The 21778-nt window shown below is 36.3% G+C and overlaps 3 protein-coding genes across 5 annotated transcripts; 2 read left to right on the forward strand and 1 right to left on the reverse strand.

Moving 5' to 3' along the window:
• The first annotated feature begins 92 nt into the window (after nucleotides 1-92).
• Nucleotides 93-7679, forward strand: rer1 (retention in endoplasmic reticulum sorting receptor 1). 3 transcript variants are annotated; one of them, XM_085259805.1, is made up of 8 exons: nucleotides 93-292; nucleotides 1657-1738; nucleotides 2026-2130; nucleotides 2558-2654; nucleotides 3382-3460; nucleotides 4655-4790; nucleotides 5735-5789; nucleotides 7167-7679. In XM_085259805.1, exons 2-8 carry the CDS (start codon nucleotides 1658-1660, stop codon nucleotides 7175-7177), a joined length of 564 nt encoding a protein of 187 aa, XP_085115931.1. In that variant the 5' UTR covers nucleotides 93-292; nucleotide 1657; the 3' UTR covers nucleotides 7178-7679. The 3 variants fall into 3 exon arrangements, with proteins under 3 accessions (XP_085115931.1, XP_085115929.1, XP_085115930.1); XM_085259803.1 differs by having other exon boundaries at nucleotides 5735-7679; XM_085259804.1 differs by lacking the exon at nucleotides 93-292 and adding an exon at nucleotides 715-1097 and having other exon boundaries at nucleotides 5735-7679.
• Nucleotides 7680-8551: 872 nt separating this feature from the next.
• LOC146550244 (taste receptor type 1 member 1-like) lies at nucleotides 8552-12478 on the forward strand. Its single transcript, XM_085259779.1, has 5 exons — nucleotides 8552-8846; nucleotides 9039-9767; nucleotides 10016-10222; nucleotides 10552-10672; nucleotides 11526-12478. Exons 1-5 carry the CDS (start codon nucleotides 8589-8591, stop codon nucleotides 12476-12478), a joined length of 2268 nt encoding a protein of 755 aa, XP_085115905.1. The 5' UTR covers nucleotides 8552-8588.
• A 2186-nt stretch (nucleotides 12479-14664) lies between these two features.
• Nucleotides 14665-16412, reverse strand: LOC146550245 (uncharacterized). The gene is made up of 4 exons (XM_085259780.1): nucleotides 16251-16412; nucleotides 15948-16097; nucleotides 15612-15788; nucleotides 14665-14847 (listed from the first exon to the last, which is right to left on the reverse strand). Exons 1-4 carry the CDS (start codon nucleotides 16410-16412, stop codon nucleotides 14665-14667), a joined length of 672 nt encoding a protein of 223 aa, XP_085115906.1.
• Between the last annotated feature and the right edge of the window lie 5366 nt (nucleotides 16413-21778).

A 21778-nucleotide genomic window follows, 5' to 3' on the forward strand; every position in this document is an offset into this window, starting at 1 on the left:
TGACAAGGTTTTCAACCCAGTGGTCGGAAATAGTACTGAATGTTTAAGGAAACAGGCCAACCAGAGGAAACATTCTGATGCTGCGCTGACTTTTTATTATTTGAACCGAGAAATCGGTTCGTTTGTGATCGTTGAGGTCTGAAGAGTCATAGCGAATCGAGGTGGTCGGATTTCTGCTACTCAGCCTGTGGTATCCTCGCGGAAGTATTGACGTGTACACAGCAGTTTACACGAGAAGTGGCTAGTTTAGCTAGCTAGGTAGAGCCGGGTAGTGTCACAGCGGCCGTATCAGGTAAGAAAGAACTGCCATTGACAATTTTCGCTGTAACTGCTAATACAGCTGAGAGACACAAAGAGGTATTGAATCGAAGAATCAACATTGATTGTGATTGCATCATTCACTGAATATGGAGGTGTTTAGTATAGAATGGTTATATTTTAACTGTGCTAGCTAGCTGTGAAACTGTTGGCAACGTAGCACCGGAAGTGAGTTGTCAATTTTGTGAAGCCCTTGCTGGGTGTTGTAGTTTAAATGTGAACACAAACCAATTCTTGCAATCTAGGAGTAGTCAATAATAAACTACAAATTATTTTTTACATACTTTTACATGTGCCCAATTGGAGTTGTGGGAAATGTAGTCTAATACTTTCATTCTAACGGCTGAAGGGGGTCAAATGAAGCTGAACAAAACTACATCACCCATACAAACGTTAACTGGGGCCAAAGGTAGTGTACGTTTCGACGGCTAGGACCGCTTTCGGGGCTAATTTCTAAGCTAACGCGAAGAATTTAAAATAATATAAGATAAAGTAATACCTCTAGTACAACTTATTGAAGTTGTAGTGCACATCGTAGTTATTTTCCATTTTGCAAATGAGCCTATTTTGGTAGATATTGCTTCCTAGATGTTATCCTGCCTTCCTTAAGCTGTGAGCTAGTTATGCAGCTAATGCTAACCAGGCACAACCACAGCTCGTCACGGTCCTGTTCTTTTCCCCATTAAAATAAAAATAGCAAATCATTAAATGTCCTAACGCGTAATGCGTAGTTATCTAAGCAATCAACCTAGGCTACAGTGGATATAAATGTTGTTTTGGTGAGTAACCGACAAGCGCACCGAGAATATTTATGATCAGCTAATCAATTAAAATTCTATTAAAGGACCTAGGGTTAGATTTAATTTACAGAGATACATATTTAAATTGTTTATTTAAAGAAAATTACAAAGATTTTGTCACCTTGACTATTTGCGCCTTGATAGTTATCTGATCACTCTGATTAACCCCTCTTCTGGACATATGCACCTCGCAGATACAGGTCTTTCCGGACAGCCTGTGTCTATTGTATTTACTTGTATCACAGTTTACAGAGTATATATTACACAAACTGAAACGAAACGTGTGTTCCAAAATGTGCAGTTCTTGGTAAAATCGTTCACAAATTTTCGTTTTACTGGGTATTTATTTCCAAATCCTTTAAGACAAAATGGGCACAGAAGAGTTTGTCATTTGTCAATTTATCACCTCCATTTTGTATCTTCAACTGGGGCCGTTGGTAGACATGGTCATGCTGAATAAGAGTATTGTGCAGTACTCTTATTAAAGTAGATTAAGTTCATACGCCACTAATCAAAATCTTTTTGTCCTTCCAATAAGAATGTCAGAAGGGGACAGTGCTGGGGAGTCAATCCATGGGAAAACTTCTGTTGTGGCTGCCTTTTTCACACGAGTTGGACAGGTAATGTGTGAGATCAAGAATATCATATTCTTTTAAATAGGTTTAAATTTAGGGATACACCGATTGTGAAAATTCTGTCTTTTTAAAATGCCTTTTTGAACCAAGTCATTAAACAAAGACTTACCATTTTAAACATTAGCATTCATTGAGCCAAATCTCAGTAGAGACATTTTTAAAACTGACTTGCAAATATAAGTACGTCAGAACTGATGTTCACAACAGATAAATATGAACTTCATGTTTTTCAGCACCTCTGCAATGTTTATTCTGGTTTCTTTTTGTCACAGGTCTATCAGTCATGGCTAGACAAGTCAACACCATTCTATGCAATGCGGTGGGCAGGAACTCTACTACTTACTCTTGTCTACATGATCAGAGTGTATCTACTACAGGTAATTGTGTATTTCTGTGTGTTTTTCAGATTTATTTGCAATTAGTCAGCCAAGTTAAAAATGTTAATGAGGAATTCTAAATACTTAAATTTTTTGCTTGGCCTATAATAAATACTATCTTTATCAAGTTTAAAATGCCAACTCTTTATAAAGAGGGTTTGAAATCCTCATTCACCTCTAGTAGTTTTTAACCAATTGTATCTTACTTTCAGATCAAGGTTATTTCATTTTGCTATTATTCATTAAAAGTAAAATAATGCATTTCATAGTAAATCTCTCTGCCTTTATTGTCTTGTTTTGACTGGGATATTGCTCTATTCGTTAGGTGTTTATATCATAAAGTTCTTATATGTCTTGACTGATGTGTCTTGACTGACTCTAGCAAAGATGTCCTTTAATAAGGTTATTTTCTGATGCTCCTTTTCAGGGTTGGTATATAGTAACATATGCTTTGGGAATCTACCATCTCAACCTGTTCATTGCTTTTCTGTCGCCAAAAGTGGATCCCTCACTGCTTGAAGAAGGTTAGTCAACTCGGTCTCATTAAAGTAGTGTTTGTGATGTGAACATGGAAGTAGGCTACCTCATGGAGTATTACTAAACTGTTCATTTAGACCTTAGTACTTGCATCTAATCAAAAGTCTAAGCCAGCAATTGCCCAATCTGGGTTTTTTTTTTCTGAGAATTTTCTAATATAACTTTCAATTTATTATGAAAGATTTTAAAATAGTTACTGGAACAATAGACTATTACTGTACACTTGCATATTTACAAGTACGTATCTCAAAACTGAAATGCTTGAGTCCATATAGATACAGAAAGGGCACTGCATCTCAGTAGACAACAAAGTCCCACAAACAGTTTCTTCCTTTGTGCCATCTATTACTACTACTCTTAGGCACTTTGCAAAATGTTCTCTCATCCGTGCCTTTCTATTGTGTGTCTTCCTTCTGTTTTGCATATATTCCTGTCGTCTGTTATTTATTCTTGCTCTCCTACTATTTATATTTTATACCATGCACAGTTGGCGTGGAGCAGCCAAATGTGGTTTTATAGTAGCACTCTGTTTATGAGCAAGTGACCTCCTTGAATGGAATGTGTACAGTTGTGACTGTTCCCAAAAAATATATGAATTAGCCATTTTTACTGTATGTAACTGAAATTGTCCTATTTCTAAAGTGTACGTTGTTGTTGTTGATGTTCTTGTTGCTGTTATGGGATAACTCAACTAGTAACCTATATTATCTACAGATGAGGGCCCATCCCTTCCCACCAAGCAGAACGAGGAGTTCCGCCCTTTCATCAGGAGGTTGCCTGAATTCAAATTCTGGTGAGAGTTCAACATGGTCACCCAGGGAAATTGCAAATTATTTTCTTTAGAACAACCTGTGTGCTGAAAGATTATATTAAGCAAAGCTCCTTTAGAAATGGGTGTAGCATTTTAGGGTGAAACTAAAGACACAGAGTTTGAGTCATTTTTGTTTATTTTGATTTGACCTCATTGTCTCAAATTAATTTCTACTTCATTGACATAAAGATTGTGTCTGTAACCTTGACTTCCAAAAATAGTTTAAATACAAACATTTTCTTCAGATTTTTAAAACCACAACTTAATTTATTTTCACAGCAGCAATAAATTTTACTCACCACCTGCTGGTAGCTTAACTTAGCATCGATTTCTGCCATTCTGTGCTGTACCAATTTCAAATTATGTGTTAGGCCTTGAATCTTATTTGCATTTACAAATACTGTGTTCTCTTATATACTAAAGAAGAAAGGGGGGAAAACACACATTTGCTTGATATCTTTTTCTTTATATCAGATATGTACCTGATGCATGAAAATATCATCTTTGTTCCCTTTGCATGTTTATCTGCTTGATTAAAAACAATTTGACTTTCAATGTAACATGCTTACCCATGTTAAGTGGATATTGGGATATAACAATTACAGGATTAAATTATTTGTTCATTTGTTGTTTGGAGGGTTGCTGACTAAACTAAAGATTTTAAGTCTTATATTTTATTACGTCTTGCTAAGAACATCTTTCTGATTTCTACTCAAATTTGTGTCAGACTACACTTTGTTGCATTTTCCACTACCTTCTCTTTGTTAATCTCCAACCGTACCTAGTGATTTAGTACTGTGTAAAAGATTTAGGCAGAAAACAAACAAATACATCAGTACAAATTATCTTAGATACTGTGGAATACAATTAAAGTACATGTAGCTGGTCAGTTCTCAAGAGAGTCTGTGTTGGACCTATTTATTAGAAAGGTCTCACTCTGTTTTACTCTTAAAAGAATCTCAAGCCTGCGGTCTAGTTTCAAACGAAACATTTTAAAATGCAAAAGCCTAACCAGATAAAAGTTTTAGCGCTCTGTCTACTCTATATGCAGACATTCTCTTTCTCTTTATAACTTACATAATCTTGTTCTTCTGTACACGGCTGTACATGGACTCCTTGTTCTTGTTGCTTAAGATAACACTTTGACTCTGACTGTGTGTTTACTTTTCTTTTCAGGCATTCAGCGACAAAAGGCATCGTCATCGCCATGATTTGCACATTTTTTGATGCCTTCAATGTGCCAGTATTCTGGCCTATACTTGTAATGTACTTCATCATGCTCTTTTGCATCACCATGAAGAGGCAGATTAAAGTAAGTACAAACATACATCTCTTTGCTTAGTACATATTGATCATAGCTGCATTAGATTAACAGTAATAGGGTGCTTTGGGTCTGGAGGAATGTTTTCATCATCCATAGTCCCTATTTGAAACCTTGAGTTAAGTATTCCGACCAGTGACATCATGATGTATTTTGAAACATATTGTGACAATAAGTATGTCTAACTGAGAAGCCAAAGTCACTGGAACTCATTAATTAGAAGGTAATGATGCCTAAAGCACAACTCATAAATGTCTGTTTAGCATTTATCTTAGAGTATAATTGTATTTAATTTAAAAAAAAAATCACCTAGTAATAAAGATACTATATCAAGATATGATATCATACTATGTCATAAATCAATTAAGTCATTGTGTTAGAGCCTACATAGCTGGATTTTGTTTGTTTTTTTAATCTCAGAGGAGTAGCCATTGTAAACAATCATTTCACACACCCCAAGGTTACTTGCATTTTTTTTTATATACATACAGCAAGCAAGGACAGGACTATTACAGTTCTTTGAACTCAGTTAACAATATTGAACAATAGTCCTACACCAACTGCTTCCCTGCTGTTGCATAACTAAATCTTACTGTTAGAGTCTTACTGTTAGAATCTTACTGTTCCTGAAGATATGTTGTTCAAGAGTGAGTTGCCCAGTGTCCCTATGACAGTTTGGTCTGAAAGTGCCTACAGTGCAATAAAAACATTGCAGTCCACAAATTGCTTTTGGGTTAGACAGAGCCACAGGTTTAACCTTATATTTTATTGAAGGACCTTTATTGTATGAAAAGGGTGTCATTGTTGTTATCTGCAGTGCAGTTTATATTGTGATTCTGAATGTGTTGTAAAATATGCTAAGTCACTAAAAGTGTATGCACAAGCCTTAAAGTAAGTGTTGCTAACTCTCCTTTTTACTTCCTTGTCTTTTCTAGCATATGGTCAAGTACAGATACCTACCCTTCACACATGGGAAGAGGACATACAAAGGCAAGGAAGACACAGGGAAAGCTTTTGCTAGTTAAAAAAACTCCCACTCTCCCTTCCTCTTTGTTGCATTTAAAATTTATTGGCCACAGCCATTGGGGAATGATGAGGGTTAGAGATGCATTTTCTTTTTGTCAGTTGAACAGTAACATGAAAACATGAAAAATACAAGTTTTGATCCACAGTGTTCTCAGTGTTGGACGAGGATACGAGCAGCATGGATCAAATTAGTCTAAAAATCTAAACTACTCCCTTTGTCTAATGAGGGTTTTTTTCTGTTTGTTTGCTTTTTGGGGGCTTTTTTTTGTTTTGTTTTTCAAGGATTGATCTGCAGTTACTCAGTAATAGTTAGGACTAAGTGCTACCTTTTGCCTTTCTAACCCTAAAGAGTAACAGTAAAGACATCAAAACTGAAAGAAATTTGCAGTAAAATGAGTGATTTTCTTTTTTGTTTGTTGTTGTTTTGTTATGCTTTGTTTCCACTGGTTTATTCCAGTACACCCCCTCTCTAAAATTCACTAACTTTTAATTCATGTAATTTCTCATTTACAAAAATATGATAAAGTTGTTAACGTGATATCAGATGGAAATGCAAGAGTCTTCAAATTAAAAATTTTCATCTTCGTGATGAGAATATCCTGCTGCTCTGACTTAAATATCTCTGGCGCTTGTCCTTTGTTCTAAATAAAGATACCTGGAAAAATTGGCTGCTTTTTACGTGAATATTCTTTCATGAAGGCCCCCCCCCCAAAAAAAAAACAAAAAAAACAAAAAAACTTCCTGTTAATCTATAAAATGAATTACATCCAGCCAGCACAATGTTTAAAAACTTTGATTGTCCATTTGATTTGTTAGCTACCCTGTATAATTTTGTAATTCAAGGAGAGTGTCACTAATCCCAGATAACGTAGTTGCCTGTAGTCTGCAGTCATTCTTAAATCACTTATTTCTACTTTTCCGCCTTCGTAGAGTTTAACTACTGGGAAACTGGGATGGAAATCATTTTGGGTGTAATTACCCCAGGGAGATAAATTGGGTGACTGAGCAATTAACATGAAATGGCAAGTCAATGAATTTGCTTTACCTCAGATTTTTAGACCGTTAAGTGGGTATTTATTCAAAACCTAATGTGTCCTAAAGTGCATAACCAGTATTCCAGATAAATTCATAATGTGGCTTATTTGAGAGCAGTCAATCAAGCAAGTTTATTTCAATGACCCCATCTCTTTGAAATATTTAGCAATCTTTGTTTCAAAGACTGAGGCTCATTTGGAATTTGTAGACTGGCTGTTGTTGTCTTTCACATTCTGTGTAAAATCTTTTAAGAGTTGTGGTAAATGTAGTCATTCCAAGCAAACTGTTGTTCTCTTTCTTTTTCAGAGGAAACATAAGAAAACAGAGATTGAGAGCTTTTATTAAAAGAAATGGATGAAGTGGGTGGCGATCACATACTTTTCTATGAACCAGTTGATTTTTTTTTTTTTTTTTTTTTTTTTTTTTTTTCAAAATGCTGCAAATCTGTGATTATTAAACGTTGATCAGCACTGTAGTAAGGGATCAAAAAAATTCCTGTAAAAAGTTTGTGCTTCAAAGGGTTGTCTGGGTTTGTGTGTATATAAATATATATATTTTAAAATATAATTTTTTTTTTTTAAGATTTATTTTTTTTTCATCCACCACCATACTGTTTGAGTGTGAAAAACTATTTCAGTTGAAGTTTATGGAAGTAAAACTGCTAAATTGGGTTCCAGATCTGATAAATTAAATGTTTTTCATGGAATTGCATGTTATTTTCTTGTGCTACAGTTACAAACAGAAACTTGATTTTAATAACTTAAGTGTAATTTTTTCACTCCAAATGCTATTAAAGAGGCTGTGTCCCTTTGAACAGTGCATTTGAATCTTGGCTTCATATTTTATAAGTATTCATGGAAAAGGGTAGCCTTGCAACTAAAGACAGTTGGAGAGGTCCAGTGCATTTCTGTTTATCGTAATCAAAATGTATTTTTGTACAGCTCTTTCTTTGTAATTTTTTTCTTTTTTAAGTTAATGGCACATATGACTGGAATCTGAATATATTTGGTCACCTCTATAAAATAAGGAAATTCATTGTTATCTTTTGAGTTGTGTCCAGCATTATCAGATTAATGAGACAAAGTTGCCATTTAGCTGCTGATCTTTGCATACTGATTTGTGAATCCTTCAATGATAGATATTCCTCAGAGGCTCCAGCATTACCAGCGGCTCATAACATCAGACAGAGTGTTAAGGCTCACCGTAGACTGGGAAATACTTCTTGTTTTGAGAATGAAGAGCATTGTTGTCTATCACTGTATACTGGGGTGTTTTCTACATGCTTTGGCTCAATACACTGTTTCAACATCTGAGTTTTGGGTGGAAGGAGATTATTTGATAGGTGGACTTTTTAATATTCATCAGCTGAATGACTGTCTTCTTCATCAAAGACCAGAAGCCATTGACTGCTCCAGGTTAGTTAAACTCTGTTGGGTACTTTCTTGTGATAAAACTAATAAAAACAGAAAAAGTTTACTTGACGCTGGTTAAACTGGTAATAGAAATCTTAAACCAGTGAAATGAATTGCTGTGTTATTAATATTTATTTTTTAAAGTCAGCACTGCTGACATGGTCATTTAGCTAGAAATCCTATTTTAGATGATCATAATTATTTAGGGATGTCCAAAATTGCACATATTTACTACAAGCATTGCAACGGAATTTATTACTGTCCTTCATCTGCCCACAGTGCACCTTTTATTCTGTCCAGTTATCGAAGGTTTCAAATGATGAGATTCTCTGTAGAAGAAATCAACAATTCTACCAAGCTACTGCCAAATGTGTCACTTGGCTATGAAATCTTTGACCACTGCACAGATTTTGTGAGTTTCCCAGGACCTTTAAACCTAATCTCTGATAATGGCTTTATGCGCCCTCTGGAAGAACCACACAATTTATCCAAAGTGATAGCAGTGGTCGGGACCTATACAAGCCCTCAGGCACGAGCTGTAGCCCCACTGTTCATGATGAATCTCATTCCAATGGTAAACTTATGAGCCCTTATGTACTTTGACATTTTTTAAACCAGATCAATATTTTTTATTAAAAAATAGTCTTTACAAAAGTTAAATCAAGAAATGATGTTTTCCATGTTTAAAATAATACAAGTTTCAGGAGTATAAATGATTGGTTATTGTTAATGATCACAATGACATTTTCTCTGTTGCTCTTAACAGGTCAGTTATGGAGCTTCCAGTTCAATCTTTTCAAGAAAACAGACCTTTCCCTCTTTCTTAAGAACAGTGCATCCCAATGAAGAGGTCATAAAAGGCATTGTTAGTATTGTCAAGCGATTCAACTGGAAATGGGTTGCTTTTCTTTATGTTAATAATGATTATGGAACAGATGGCCTGGACTTGTTTTTAAAAGCAATTAATGAGACTGACATCTGCCTTGCATATAGCAAAGGCCTTGATCAAGATACAGATTACAGTCTAATGTTTAGACAGATTGATGCAAAAAACATTAATATCATTATTGTTTTTGCACCTGAATGGACTGTTGAAGAACTCATGGAGTCAGTAAAAAGACAAAATGTTACAAACAAGGTGTGGATAGCAACTGATACATGGTCCCTAAACAAAAAAATAATAGACCAGATACAAGGAAGCAAAAATATTGGCACTGTACTTGGGGTTGCTCAGCCTAAGATGTCAATACCTGGTTTTAGTGAGTTCATTCATTCTTTCAAGGCCAAGAACCACTGTGAAAATGCAGAGCAACAGAAGTTTTGTAATCAGGTTTGCAACTGCAGTAGCCTGACTGCTGAGGAAATCATTGATGCAGATCCATCGTTCTCTTTTCCTGTTTATTCTGCCGTGTATTCCATTGCTCATGCCTTACACAATATGTTACAATGTGGAGCTGATGGATGTAAAGACAGTATTACAGTCTACCCCCATATGGTAAGCATTCTAATTATTTGATCATTTCTCACTTTACTTTTTGAAAATGATCTAAGAGTGAATAATTGTTCTTATCCGTAGTAAAACCAGTGATAGTGTATATGAAGTATGTGATAAGCTAACTGGAATCTCAGAGTTGGTTAAACCTAATAATAATAAAAACGACAGAATTATTAGGTTAAGCAAATTGTGTTTGTCCAAACCTCAGTCATTGTGAACTCAGTGTTACTGTTGTGTTCCAACATCAGGTTCTTACAGAGTTGAGGAAGACAAATTTTACCCTTTTAAACCAAACCATTCAGTTTGATGAGAATGGTGACCCCATGTTTGGATCCCACTCAGTCGTTTTTTGGGGCCCCAGTGGTGATGTGCAGGAAGTGGGCTATTATACTTGTCATCCATCATTCCATTTCTTCATCAACGACACCAAAATTCAGTGGCATACAAGTGCACAAGTACGTAGTAGTAATAAGTTATTTTATTTGTTTTTTCAACACAAAGATTAATAATAAAATTAAGTTTTAGCAATTTAGTTTTTTAGACTTCTACCTAGATATAAGCACACGGCAGCTACCAGTTGTAGGTGTTCATAAGGTGATTTGCATGGCTGTCTAGATATAACAGGCAAATACTTTTACATGTTACAAAACAATTTTAGAAATTCAAAAAACCTGTGTGAATATATTTAATGACTGGTACTTTCCCCGTAATTTACCGTTACAGTAAATGGTACGGAAGTGCAGTATCTTCTTCTGACCTTTTTACACCCAATATTCTTGTGTAGGTACCAACTTCAGTGTGTTCTGAAGAATGTAAAATAGGCTACAAGAAAACACAACTTGGAATCCACAAGTGTTGCTTCAGTTGCACAATTTGTCCACGTGGGACTTATATCAACAGCACAGGTAAACTGTTTTTGAATGACAGTAGAAAAAGAGTGAAAGTAGTGCTGTCACTTGTAATGGAAGTTAAAGTTATGCTTTTTAAAGACTATTATTGTCTTCATATAGACTAAGCCATAGTCATCCATTTTTGTTCCAGTCACCGCTCATATAAAAGCAGCCAATTATTAGTCGTGATAGATTTACACTAAGGTGCAAACTGTAAAGTACAGGGCAGGTTTAACGTGAAGGAAGATCTTTAGAGAGCATAGTGTATCACAGGTCAAATGTTTGTAGTTTAAAACAGACATAAACACCTTTGAAGCTTTAATTTTTAAATTCTTGTTATTTTTAAAGCAATTTTGCATGGTTCACAATCTTTGCTTGAATGTTGGTACGGCTCAGTTCATCAACAATATGATGTTATCTCTTCCTCTAAGCCTGCTTTCTGATTGGCTGTACCACATATAATTTCCATAACTAAAATTTTGTGCCGATGGACACCTTTTCTACCGCTTGCCACCACGGAGGTCATGAGAACTGTAACATGACAATGGATGGGACAAACATCAGAAGAAATAAACATTTGTTAAACAATACGTTAAATATTTGCTTATTTAAGGGCACAATAGTAGATCTAGTTTTTCAATCATAAGCTGTGCTTACAAGTTGATCAGTCTGAACTTTACAAAATCTTGTGCTTGCGACTACTGATAACTGACTACTGACGACTAATGACTAACTAAATGACTAATAATTGTGTGTTTAAATACAAACACAAACATACATGTATGAACTCTCAATGGAGAAAGGTATCATGGGTCTACTTTAAAGATGACCATATGCTTCTTTTCTGCCCATCTCTCTTGTGAAACAGACAATCCCTCCAAGTGCATCACCTGTAAAGACACAGAATGGTCTGAAGAAGGAAGTACATCATGCAGTCTGCGGGTGGTGGAGTATACACCATTTACAGACATTTGGGCTATAGGGATCATGGTTGGTGCCTTCATCTTGGTGTTCATCTCACTGGCCTTGTCTGTTCTCTTTGCCCTTAACTACGACACACCTGTTGTCAAATCTGCTGGAGGACCAATGTGCTTTCTGATTCTAGGTTGTCTCAGTCTGTCTAGTCTTAGTGTATTTTTTTATTTTGGCAAACCAACAGATGCTTTTTGTATCTTAAGATATTTACCATTTTTTTTATTCTTCACCATTTGCTTAGCATGCTTTGTTGTACGTGCATTTCTAATTGTGTGCATTTTCAAAACAGCTACCAAGTTCCCAGTGCTGTACAGCTGGTGGATGAAATATCACGGGCAGTGGATGTTCATTGCTGTGGTGTTTGTGACCCAGGCAATCTTTCTTCTTATTAACTTTACATATGCCCCCCCAAGACCTAACATTGACATGTCTTGGAACTCAAGAAAAATTATACTTTACTGTGAGACTGATTTTAAAGCAGCATCTGCTTCTCTGGTTTTACCTTTATCATTGTGTGCTCTTTGCTTTGTTTTCTCTTATATGGGAAAAGACCTCCCAAAAAATTATAATGAAGCCAAAGCAATAACCTTTTGTCTCCTCCTGCTGATGCTCACCTGGATCATCTTTGCCACTGGGAGAATCCTTTATCATGGGAAGCACATTCAGCCTCTGCAGAGCCTGGCAGTGCTCTCCAGTCTCTACTGCTTTTTGCTGTGGTATTTCTTTCCCAAATGTTACATTGTGATTTTTCAATCTCACAAAAACACACAGCAGTACTTCCATGGTCTCATTCAGAGTTATACCAAATCAATTAACCAGGAGATGTCTCGAGTAAATATTCGTTGATATAGACAGAGGATTTCAGTCTCTGTATTCTGGTAATAATAGGTCCTCTTTAAAAGAGGATAGGGTGGTGATTGTTTCAAAGAATAACTTCACATCACATACACAATGATCTAAATGTTGGTCTTTAAAATATATATTTAAAAGTTTTGTGTAACAAATATTATTTTGTTTATATTAAATATCATTAAAAACATGAAAAGAATTAAGTTAATTGATCTTTAATAGATAAGTGGTAAAGAAATACCTGAACATATAATAGGAATAGGAACTGACTTATTTTGATGTTGGAGGATAATGAGATTACATTAAAAATATTTTATAAATTTATCATGTACAGGTTTCCTATGTCTAAATGTTTGGTTCATCAGTGGACACTACTGTTCTTTATTTTTGTTCTTGTTTTTCCTTTTTTAATGCATTTATTACACTTCAATATTTCAGTAATTTTACTGTATAAACATGAGCAGGTAGAAACGGAGGCTGCAAGCCTGACTGCTCATCGCTGCCTTTTGTTATCTGTTAAAGATCAGGCTCTGGCTCCTGGGCTGGGGCTGCCACGCAATCAGCTTTAACATCTTTCTGGATTCTTGGCTAGCTTTGTGGTAGAATTCTGTTTAAATCTTGCAAAGAGCTGAAGTTGAGTTATCAGTTTCATGCAGTTGTTTCTTTCTTGGATGAAGTTTGCAACTTATAATTGTACTCTTGTCCTTTTGTGAAATAAAAATAAAAGTATTGTCCTCATCACTGTTCTACAATTTTCCTCCTCCTGCACATGAACTGAAAACAACTGACTGTAGCTTAAGTGCACAGGTTGAAAAAATGTTATTTGATTTTTCTTTCTGTCAGCTTGGAGTGCCGATATTTAGGATCCTTTGTAATTCTAGTGTCCGCATAACTCCTGATTGTAACTGTAATGTAATTACTGAATTTAATACAGTAATACAACACATTACATTTCTATATTATTGAAAAATGTGATTACAGTAACACATTACATTCATCACTGCAGAGAAGGAGGACTGGACCAGGACAAAAAAAAAAAAAGTCTCCGCCCTGCAGGTGGTCTACCCTTCAGGCTCAGGTCCTATATCAGAGGATTGGGAGCTTGAGGGTCCTACACAGTATCTTCCTAGTCCTGCGCTCTTCGGCACAGAGTTCTCGAATGTTGTTGCCTGGATCTGCTGGAGCCACCCACCCAGTTTGTTCACTTTGTATAGCTACATCTTTCACTACAGCCATCTTCCTATATTAATTGATCATAACTGTTGAGGGATGCCCAAAATTTCAATTATTTACTGTGTTTAATAAGTATTAAAACTGAATTTATCACTCTTCTTCATCTCTCTGCAGAAGAAATCAACAATACTACCAAACTACTGCCAAATGTGTCTCTTGGCTATGAAATATTTGACCATTGCACAGATACTATCAATTTCCCAGGGGCTTTTAACCTATTTTTTAATAGTTGGTTTAATCCGACCTCTGGAAGAACCACACAAGAATTTGTCCGAAGTGATAGCAGTGGTTGGGACTTATACAATATAGATTTATGTTACTGTGACTGATTATGTTGACATTTCTCTTTTACTTCTTTAACAGGTCAGTTATGAAGCTACCAGTTCAATTTTTTCAAGAAAACAGATTTTTCCATCTTTCTTGAGAGCAATGCATCCCAATAAAGACATAGCAGACCTGATTTTTAGCATTTTGAGGGAGTTCAACTGGAAATGGGTTGCCTTCCTTTATGCTGATGATGATTATGAGAGAAATGGTCTAGAATTATTTATAAAGAAAATTAAAGACACTGATATCTGCCTGGCTTATAACAAAGGCCTTGATCACAAGTCCCATTACAAAGTTGTATTAAAACAGATCAATTCACAAAACATAAATGTCATTATTGTTTTTGCACCAGAATGGACAGATGAAAAACTCCCCAAAAGCTGATTCTGTTCATCTGGACATAGCGTTTTCAGTGGGAGAAACATTTTATCACTCATCCAAGTGACGTCTTCAGTCTCAGGTGACTGCAGGTTTCCCCAACCTTATAAACAGTACATTTGCATAATGACTGAAACCAGCACCACTGAAGGAACAATGAGCTGGGAGGTCAGTGAGACTGAAGTCACTTTGATGAGTGATGTGGTTAGACTGGCTTTGTCCTGGGTGAGGAACCAGACAAAGGTTCAGAAGACCCCTATGAATACAATATCAAGGGAACAGTTCACCCTGCCCAGGATAGTGTTACCGGGGCTCTGCCCTGGAGCCAGGCCCAGGGAGGGTGGCCGAGGGCGAGTGTCTGGTGCCCGGGCCTTAGTCCTTGGGACCCGGCCGGGCACAGCCTGAAAAAGGGACATGGGCCTATCCTCCTGCAGGAGGTGCCATAGGGGTCAGGTGCAATGTGTACCGGGCGGCGGCATTCTCTACTTTGTACATTTGTCAATGAATGACCGCACATCATTGTGAGAGCAAGAGAAAAATGAACTAGCAATACAACAAAACTCATCAATAAACCAGGGCAGATAATGGTTTGAGCATGAGCTTTCTTTCATTAGTGGCAGTTTGCAGATTGATAAAGAAGTGAAACCATATTCTCAAAATCCAAACAATGAATTAGTTTAATGCAAACAATGTTAAGGCTTTACTGAATCTTTTAGCAATTTTTTATTAACCTTAAAAAACATAAAATAAATGAAAACATAAAACAAAACATTAAAAGACAGATAGGCGCGACCCTTTGGAAACATCCCATCAAATCAATAAAAATCTAAAACTGGTCCATTAGATTAGTTGGTTTTTATTTTGTTTGTTTTATGTCATAACATGAAAAGTCAAAAATTTATTGTAAATGAAGGATTATAACAGAATTGACAGAACATCTAAATCTAAACTTATCACTACTGTATCTTAAATACTAAAAGCTTTTTTTAAAGTTAACAAAAAGAGATGGTGAGATATTCTGAGCGTACTATTAGTACATTTCGAATAACTTATCATTACTACTCTATATCTTAAACTTAGCAGTAACTATGTAGGTAGGAAGAAAAAGAAATGTGAAAAGAAATGTGTGGCTGATGGATTTGCCACTTAAAGACTCTCTAATGGAGACTGCCCTTGAGTGAGTGAGAAATACTCCATCTGTGGTGTAAATGAAGACCCGTTCCACCACCCCGACACCATACCCAGTACATACAATATTAACATTAACAATTTTTGGTAGAAAACAATAAGGGAAGCGCACGGTGGGGCGGGACCCATCGATGTCAGTCTGGACTCTGTAGTACCCGCTCCGGAATCTTTGGCGTTCCTGCTGCAGTAACGAAAAGGAACAAACAGGTTAAAAATGCTTCAGTCATTAGAGATCAGAGGACAAACATTTAAAGCTGAAGTGAATACAGTGAATACATGACAGTATTTTTTTTTTCTTGAAATATCCACCACTGATGCTTACAGCATTGTGCTTACTCACCTCTTCCTGGTCAGCCTCCTCTCTCCCATGCTTGAAGGCAGAGGTGGAGGGCTGAGGGCTGGATCTCCTTGCTCTCCAGTCACGGTTCAAGTGTAAACCAGAGGTGGAGGGCTGGGGGCTTGACCTCCTCACTGGCTGGGCAGTGTTTACCTGTTAGAGATGGAGTAATGTGTGTCAAAACTCTTGGCTTGTCTACAATGCCAGTTTGTATTTTTTCACCGCTCAGTTCTTGTTTTTGTAGGATTTAGAAGATGTCAAAACATTTACATTGTCTATGAGCTTATGAATATGCTTTCTACTCACCTCTTGATTGGCATACTTGGGTCGTCTATGCTGGAAGCCAGAGGTGGAGGGCTGAGGGCTGGAGCTTCTCGCCAGCCGAGCACCACATGTGGTCCAATATGTTTTTTCGGGAGGGTGTTGGAGGGATTCAGGGCTGCTGTCCTCTAGCCACTTTGTCTTCATCTTTGCCTGTCAGGGACATTCAACAACCAGGTAAACATAAAGGGCAAACATACTCAAATATATGAAGTCATGGTACAAGTTTTGTTGCGATCTGCTTTGTTTTATTCTTGCTATTATTTACAGTTAAACCATTTCAGTGTTGATGTACTGATACCCATCAAAACACTGGTGCTGAATAAATGACAGTGACTGACACTGAGATCATAATTCTGATTGCCAAAGCTGCCAGACAGGATTCAAGGTGTAAAAAAAAAAAAAGATTTAGTTGTATTTATTTCACTGTAAGACATTTTCTTAAAGAACTAAAAGAAGTTTTGTGGATTAAACAATAATGAAATGAAAAATATATTCTAGAAACCACTGTTCTGTTATTAAAATGTTAACTGTAGTGAAAAATATATTGTAGGTTTATGTTTTCTGTTTCAATACACATTTCAAGTAATTTTTTTATCATGATATGACACCACATTTAAAGGAAAAAGCAGAGCATTAGAAATATTTCATTTTTACATAGATATAAACAAAATGAAAACAGTTCATTTTATCTGAAGATTTAAGTTTTGTGATGCGTTTTTTTGTTATCATTATTAATATTATTTTTGTTTTGTTTTGCTTTTTTAAATTTGGTCAGTGGTTATTATTTTTTTTACCTTTAAAATTTTAAATGAGTCAAATTCAGTAACTGTGTGTAAAGGCTACAGCTGTGTGGAAGGAAGGAGATAGGTGCCAAATGCAGGACTTGCAGGACACAGAGGGATGAACTAAACGAGCTTACGCTCTAGAGAGCTGAAATAGGGGTAACAGAAAATAAAGCATAATAACTAGAAGCTAAAAAAAGTAAGGTCTCAGGAAACTGGAAAACAAGAAATTTGTGTCCCACAGTAAAGGCACAGAGAGACAAGACAGTGAACAGAGGGAAGGCACATTAACAAAAGGTAAAGACTGGAAATAAGGAGATGCTAAAGAGCTTACAGAACTAGAAATACAGAAACAAAAACCAAGAGACTAGCAATGAAAAATCATAACAAATTTAAGTTCAATTCATAACAATAATAATACAAAACACTGGGTCACCGACTGAGGACCGTGACAGAGTGTCTGTTATATTTACCACAAGCTGCTTTAAAGGTTCAAAATAAATACAATAACTAAAAGATGCTTTTTACTCTTGTTACAACAAAACAGTGATTCAAAAGGTTTCCTTTCACAGGACTGCACAGAAAAAATGCAGGAATGTAAAAAAAATTGTACAATCTTTAGATTTGCAAATATGAATTTCAAGTTTAATTACCTGAGCGATTCAAATGAAGTGACAGTTTAATGTATCTTTGCTAGATTTTTTTTTTGGTGAGTTAGTTTTCAACATTCTGTATTAATTATAATATTTTCATGTACAGCTGTGTAAAAATCATTGATTTAATTAATAGCAACAACAATCAACAACAAATCGTATGTTTTTCTCGTTTTAGGATTCCTGTAATATTAATCTCACCGCTAGATGGCACCACTGCACAATGTCTTTCATTCCTGAGTTCATTACGTTGCTGAAAATGTTCAAACTGTCACTTCTGTCATTACATTACATGTAAATATACAGTATCTTTGGCTTAATTTTAAAAATAGGCCTAGTCCATTCAAAACATAGTAAACATCTCTAAGACAAGTTACTCTAGTGTGAATCAAACCAGCCACTTTACAATTATTTATTTGCTTATTTTCCAACATTGTTCAGGTTGGTGATAAGGCTATTATAGGCTATTATTGGATCAGAGATCAAATGTTTTGCTTCATATTCCTTCTTTTAGTTAATTGTGTACTAATGCTATGGGGATATTTTCCTGCCTCACACTTACTCTATAGTCAGACGTAGAGATACATGCAGCTGCTGAAGGCCAGGTGTAACGTGACCAATGGATGGAGTTTCACTGATGATGATTCCCTTTTATTTTTCCACAGAGGGAGTTTGCTGGTGGGTAGTGGAGCGCCAGGGAGGAGGTCAATTGAACAGTCATATGCTAAATACTACCTGGATATTCTTGGGGGACTGTTGTTAGTTCTGATAGGTGATGATGGCTAGAAGATGACTGTTTAGTGCTGAAGCAGTGATAGGTTATTTGAGTGGTTTAATGGAATGCAGACTTGTTCAGTAAGTGTAGAGTCTAAAAGGTTTTGTTCAGCTGCAACTAAGGCTTGCAGAGGTGATAGAGTCATAATTGTAACAGAGTGTGGCAGGAAGAGTAAGGCTGTAAAGTGCAGTTTGTAATAAGCCACCCACCAGTATCTCCAGCTTTACTGGATGTCTGGCCTCTTGGCAAGAAGCAATGAAATGACCTGGTTGACCACAGTAAATGCAAACTGTATGCACCTCTGCCACTCCTCCCATGATAGTTGGGCTCACCCAGTTTGCATCAGCTCTGGGTTGTTAACACCTGATGGGCGAGTCGGTTGACAATTAAGATAACTTCTATGACAACAAATGTACAGGGTGCAAGTCAGTTGTTATATATTGAACTTTAGCTACATTAAATTAAATGATGTTGACAACAAACCTATGTTTCTCTTTAATTTAGTGAAGACTATTATTTTAAACATACTCACTAGATTATACTGCATGTAACTTAACACACTCAGGACATTCAGTCTTTCAGTTCTTTCTCTTGGAAAATTTAAATTGCGTTAATTTTACATTTAAGCATACAGCGTTTTACATGAGAAAATGTCATTCAGTAAAATTTCAGTGTGGTGTCTGTTCAGCTGTGTCGAATATAAAGCGCCTTGAGGCGACTGTTGTTGTGATTTGGCTCTGTATAAATAAAATTGAATTGAAGTCCAAAATGTCCATCAGTTGTGTGTAATAATGAGAAAAGTATTGAACAAATACTTAACCCTAACCCCTTAGTACAAATTAATATCAGCTGGTACAGTCCAACCTGATGGCCTATAAAAAGGTATCTCATTACCAGGGTGTCACACAAGAAACTTACAGTATCACGGTTGTGGATTTTGGATAAAACCCTTCATGTATGCTTTCTATCATATCTACTCATGCCTTTTTTTTTTCATTTGTGGTAACACAAATGAGGAATGCTGACCCACATCCACCCATCCACATTAAAGGGACGGCTGTGGAGCGTGTGAGCAGCTTCAAGTTCCTGGGAGTCCACATCTCCGAGGATCTCACCTGGACGACCAACTGCTCCAAGCTGGTCAAGAAGGCTCACCAGCGCCTCTTCTTCTTGAGGATTCTGAGGAAGAACAGACATCCTGGTGAACTTCTATCGTTGCACCATCGAGAGCATCCTGACCAACTGTATAACAGTCTGGTACGGGAACTGCTCTGCCTCGGACCGGAAGGCGTTGCAGAGGGTTGTGAAAACTGCCCAGCGCATCGCCGGAGCATCACTTCCTGCCATAAAAGACATCTACAGGAAGCGGTGTCTGAAAAGGGCTGGGAAAATCATCAGAGACCCCAGTCACCCATCACATGGACTCTTCACCCTCCTGCCCTCTGGGAGGCGCTACAGGAGCCTCCGGACTAAGACCACCAGGTACCGGAACAGCTTCTTCCCCACAGCTGTCAGACTCCTGAACTCTGCCTCCTGACATCTGACCCACGTTAACACATGGACTGAACATACACAACCCCACAATGGACAACTGTACCCTCAAACACACAATAATAACATGGACTGAACCACCACTCACAACCACTAGCACTTTATATAGCCTCTGTAGAAACTATCTACACCCTCACTTATCTTAACTGCACTACTGTATAGCTCTGTGTAAATAATCATTCTGTACATACGATAATTTTTAATCCTACAACTGTTTACAACGTGCATAGTTCCCATTTCTGTATAGCTGTATATCTCAGATTTCTGTAAAGTTATTTATTTCATATTCTGTATAGTTTTTCATATTTATATCCTGTTCATAGCCTGTACATACTTATAGTTAAAGAATATTCACAACATACTTCATACCGTGTACATTATAACATACCATAATAGACCCATTTCTGTAATATGCTTACATATCTATATTATTGCTAATATATATTGTAATATATCTATATCACTAAAGCACTTCTGGATGGATGCAAACTGCATTTTGTTGCCCTGTACCTGTGCATGTGCAATGACAATAAAGTTGAAATCTATTCTATTCTATTTGTGAGTAATTTTAGCCTGCTTCACTTTGTCAGACTAGTTCTATTTAAGTGATTTATTGATTCAACATGTCTGCCAGTAATCAGACCTGAGCCAAAATTATTACCAGTTCACTGGTAATAATTTGCATTTTAGATTAAACAGTTAATAGCATACAGTGGTTAAATCTGTGTTAAACCTAACAGAACACACCTAAACCTAATATATTTATCATTAGCTGAAAATGACAAGTGATGGAGGAATATTTCAAACCATCCCTTCAGGAAAAGAAGCAATAAAACACTATGAAAATACCTCAGTACACACAAAACTGTATTATTAGAAAATTGTACATAAAGTATCAAAAATGAAAATGATTATTCTGTAGAAATATTTCCTCCATCAGACTCCATCTCTTTATCTTATTCAGGACATGTAAGCCATCCCCAAAGTATCTTAATATGCTGTACATACCTTTATCAGATCTATTCCTCAGTGAATTTTAAAATGATGAATATGGTTGTTTCGATTTGGCTAAAGGATAAACCCTATACTTTTAAATGAATCTGGCATTAAAAGTGCTTAATCACGATGACTCAGTGTGTATACGTCACAGGAATCTGAGTACAGTTGCTGTGTAGACGCTTTTGGATATTGATTTGTGAAAAATCTCCCAACCATTTGTTTTGTTTTTGTTTTGTTTTTTTCCATTCGCATGGAAATGATTAGGCGTAATAGTCTGTTTCTCACAACAAACTAAAAATCCAGGCAAATCCATTTAGAGTTTACAACAAAGGCAGTAATTATATATATTTGAGATTTTCTTACTGTTCTGTGTTAACTAGGAACATTTCTTCATGCTCTGACTTAAGGTACACCCTAAGCCTCAGACTTTGGGTAGGTGGACTACCTATAAACCTATATATAAGCTATAATACATATGAGTTGATATTTTCTAAGTTGTAACTACTGTATAGTGACTAGCAAAACAGGGACAACATTTCAAGGGATCCCTTGAAATGTTTCACTATAAATGCATAAAAAGATACACACAAACAGATTTCTAATAAATTACAATAACAGTAACTCTCCCGCTCTTCCTCTGTGAAAAGTTTGGGCGTCATTCTTGACAGTACATTATCCTCTAACTCTCACATCAATAATATCACTCGCTCAGCATATTTCCAACTCCGTATCATCAATCGCCTCACTCCA

This window comes from Mchenga conophoros, linkage group LG20 (assembly GCF_057382185.1).
Source record: "Mchenga conophoros isolate Kocher_MC1m ecotype Shallow Benthic linkage group LG20, M_conophoros_male_GT1.1, whole genome shotgun sequence".
Classification (NCBI taxonomy): domain Eukaryota; kingdom Metazoa; phylum Chordata; class Actinopteri; order Cichliformes; family Cichlidae; genus Mchenga; species Mchenga conophoros.

Bases quoted from the DNA above. Each gene is read 5' to 3' on its own strand.
- LOC146550245 (XM_085259780.1), bottom strand. From the start codon at position 16,412: ATGAAGACAAAGTGGCTAGAGGACAGCAGCCCTGAATCCCTCCAACAC. The intron at 16,098-16,250 runs GTGAGTAGAAAG...CATCTCTAACAG, and splicing joins CCAAGTATGCCAATCAAGAG to GTAAACACTGCCCAGCCAGT. The intron at 14,848-15,611 runs GTATTTCTCACT...CACCTCCTGCAG, and splicing joins TCATTTACACCACAGATGGA to GAGGATAGGCCCATGTCCCT.
- rer1 (XM_085259803.1), top strand. From the start codon at position 1,658: ATGTCAGAAGGGGACAGTGCTGGGGAGTCAATCCATGGGAAAACTTCT. The intron at 1,739-2,025 runs GTAATGTGTGAG...TTTTTGTCACAG, and splicing joins TTTTCACACGAGTTGGACAG to GTCTATCAGTCATGGCTAGA. The intron at 3,461-4,654 runs GTGAGAGTTCAA...TTTTCTTTTCAG, and splicing joins TTGCCTGAATTCAAATTCTG to GCATTCAGCGACAAAAGGCA.
- LOC146550244 (XM_085259779.1), top strand. From the start codon at position 8,589: ATGATGAGATTCTCTGTAGAAGAAATCAACAATTCTACCAAGCTACTG. The intron at 8,847-9,038 runs GTAAACTTATGA...TGCTCTTAACAG, and splicing joins TGATGAATCTCATTCCAATG to GTCAGTTATGGAGCTTCCAG. The intron at 10,223-10,551 runs GTACGTAGTAGT...ATTCTTGTGTAG, and splicing joins AGTGGCATACAAGTGCACAA to GTACCAACTTCAGTGTGTTC.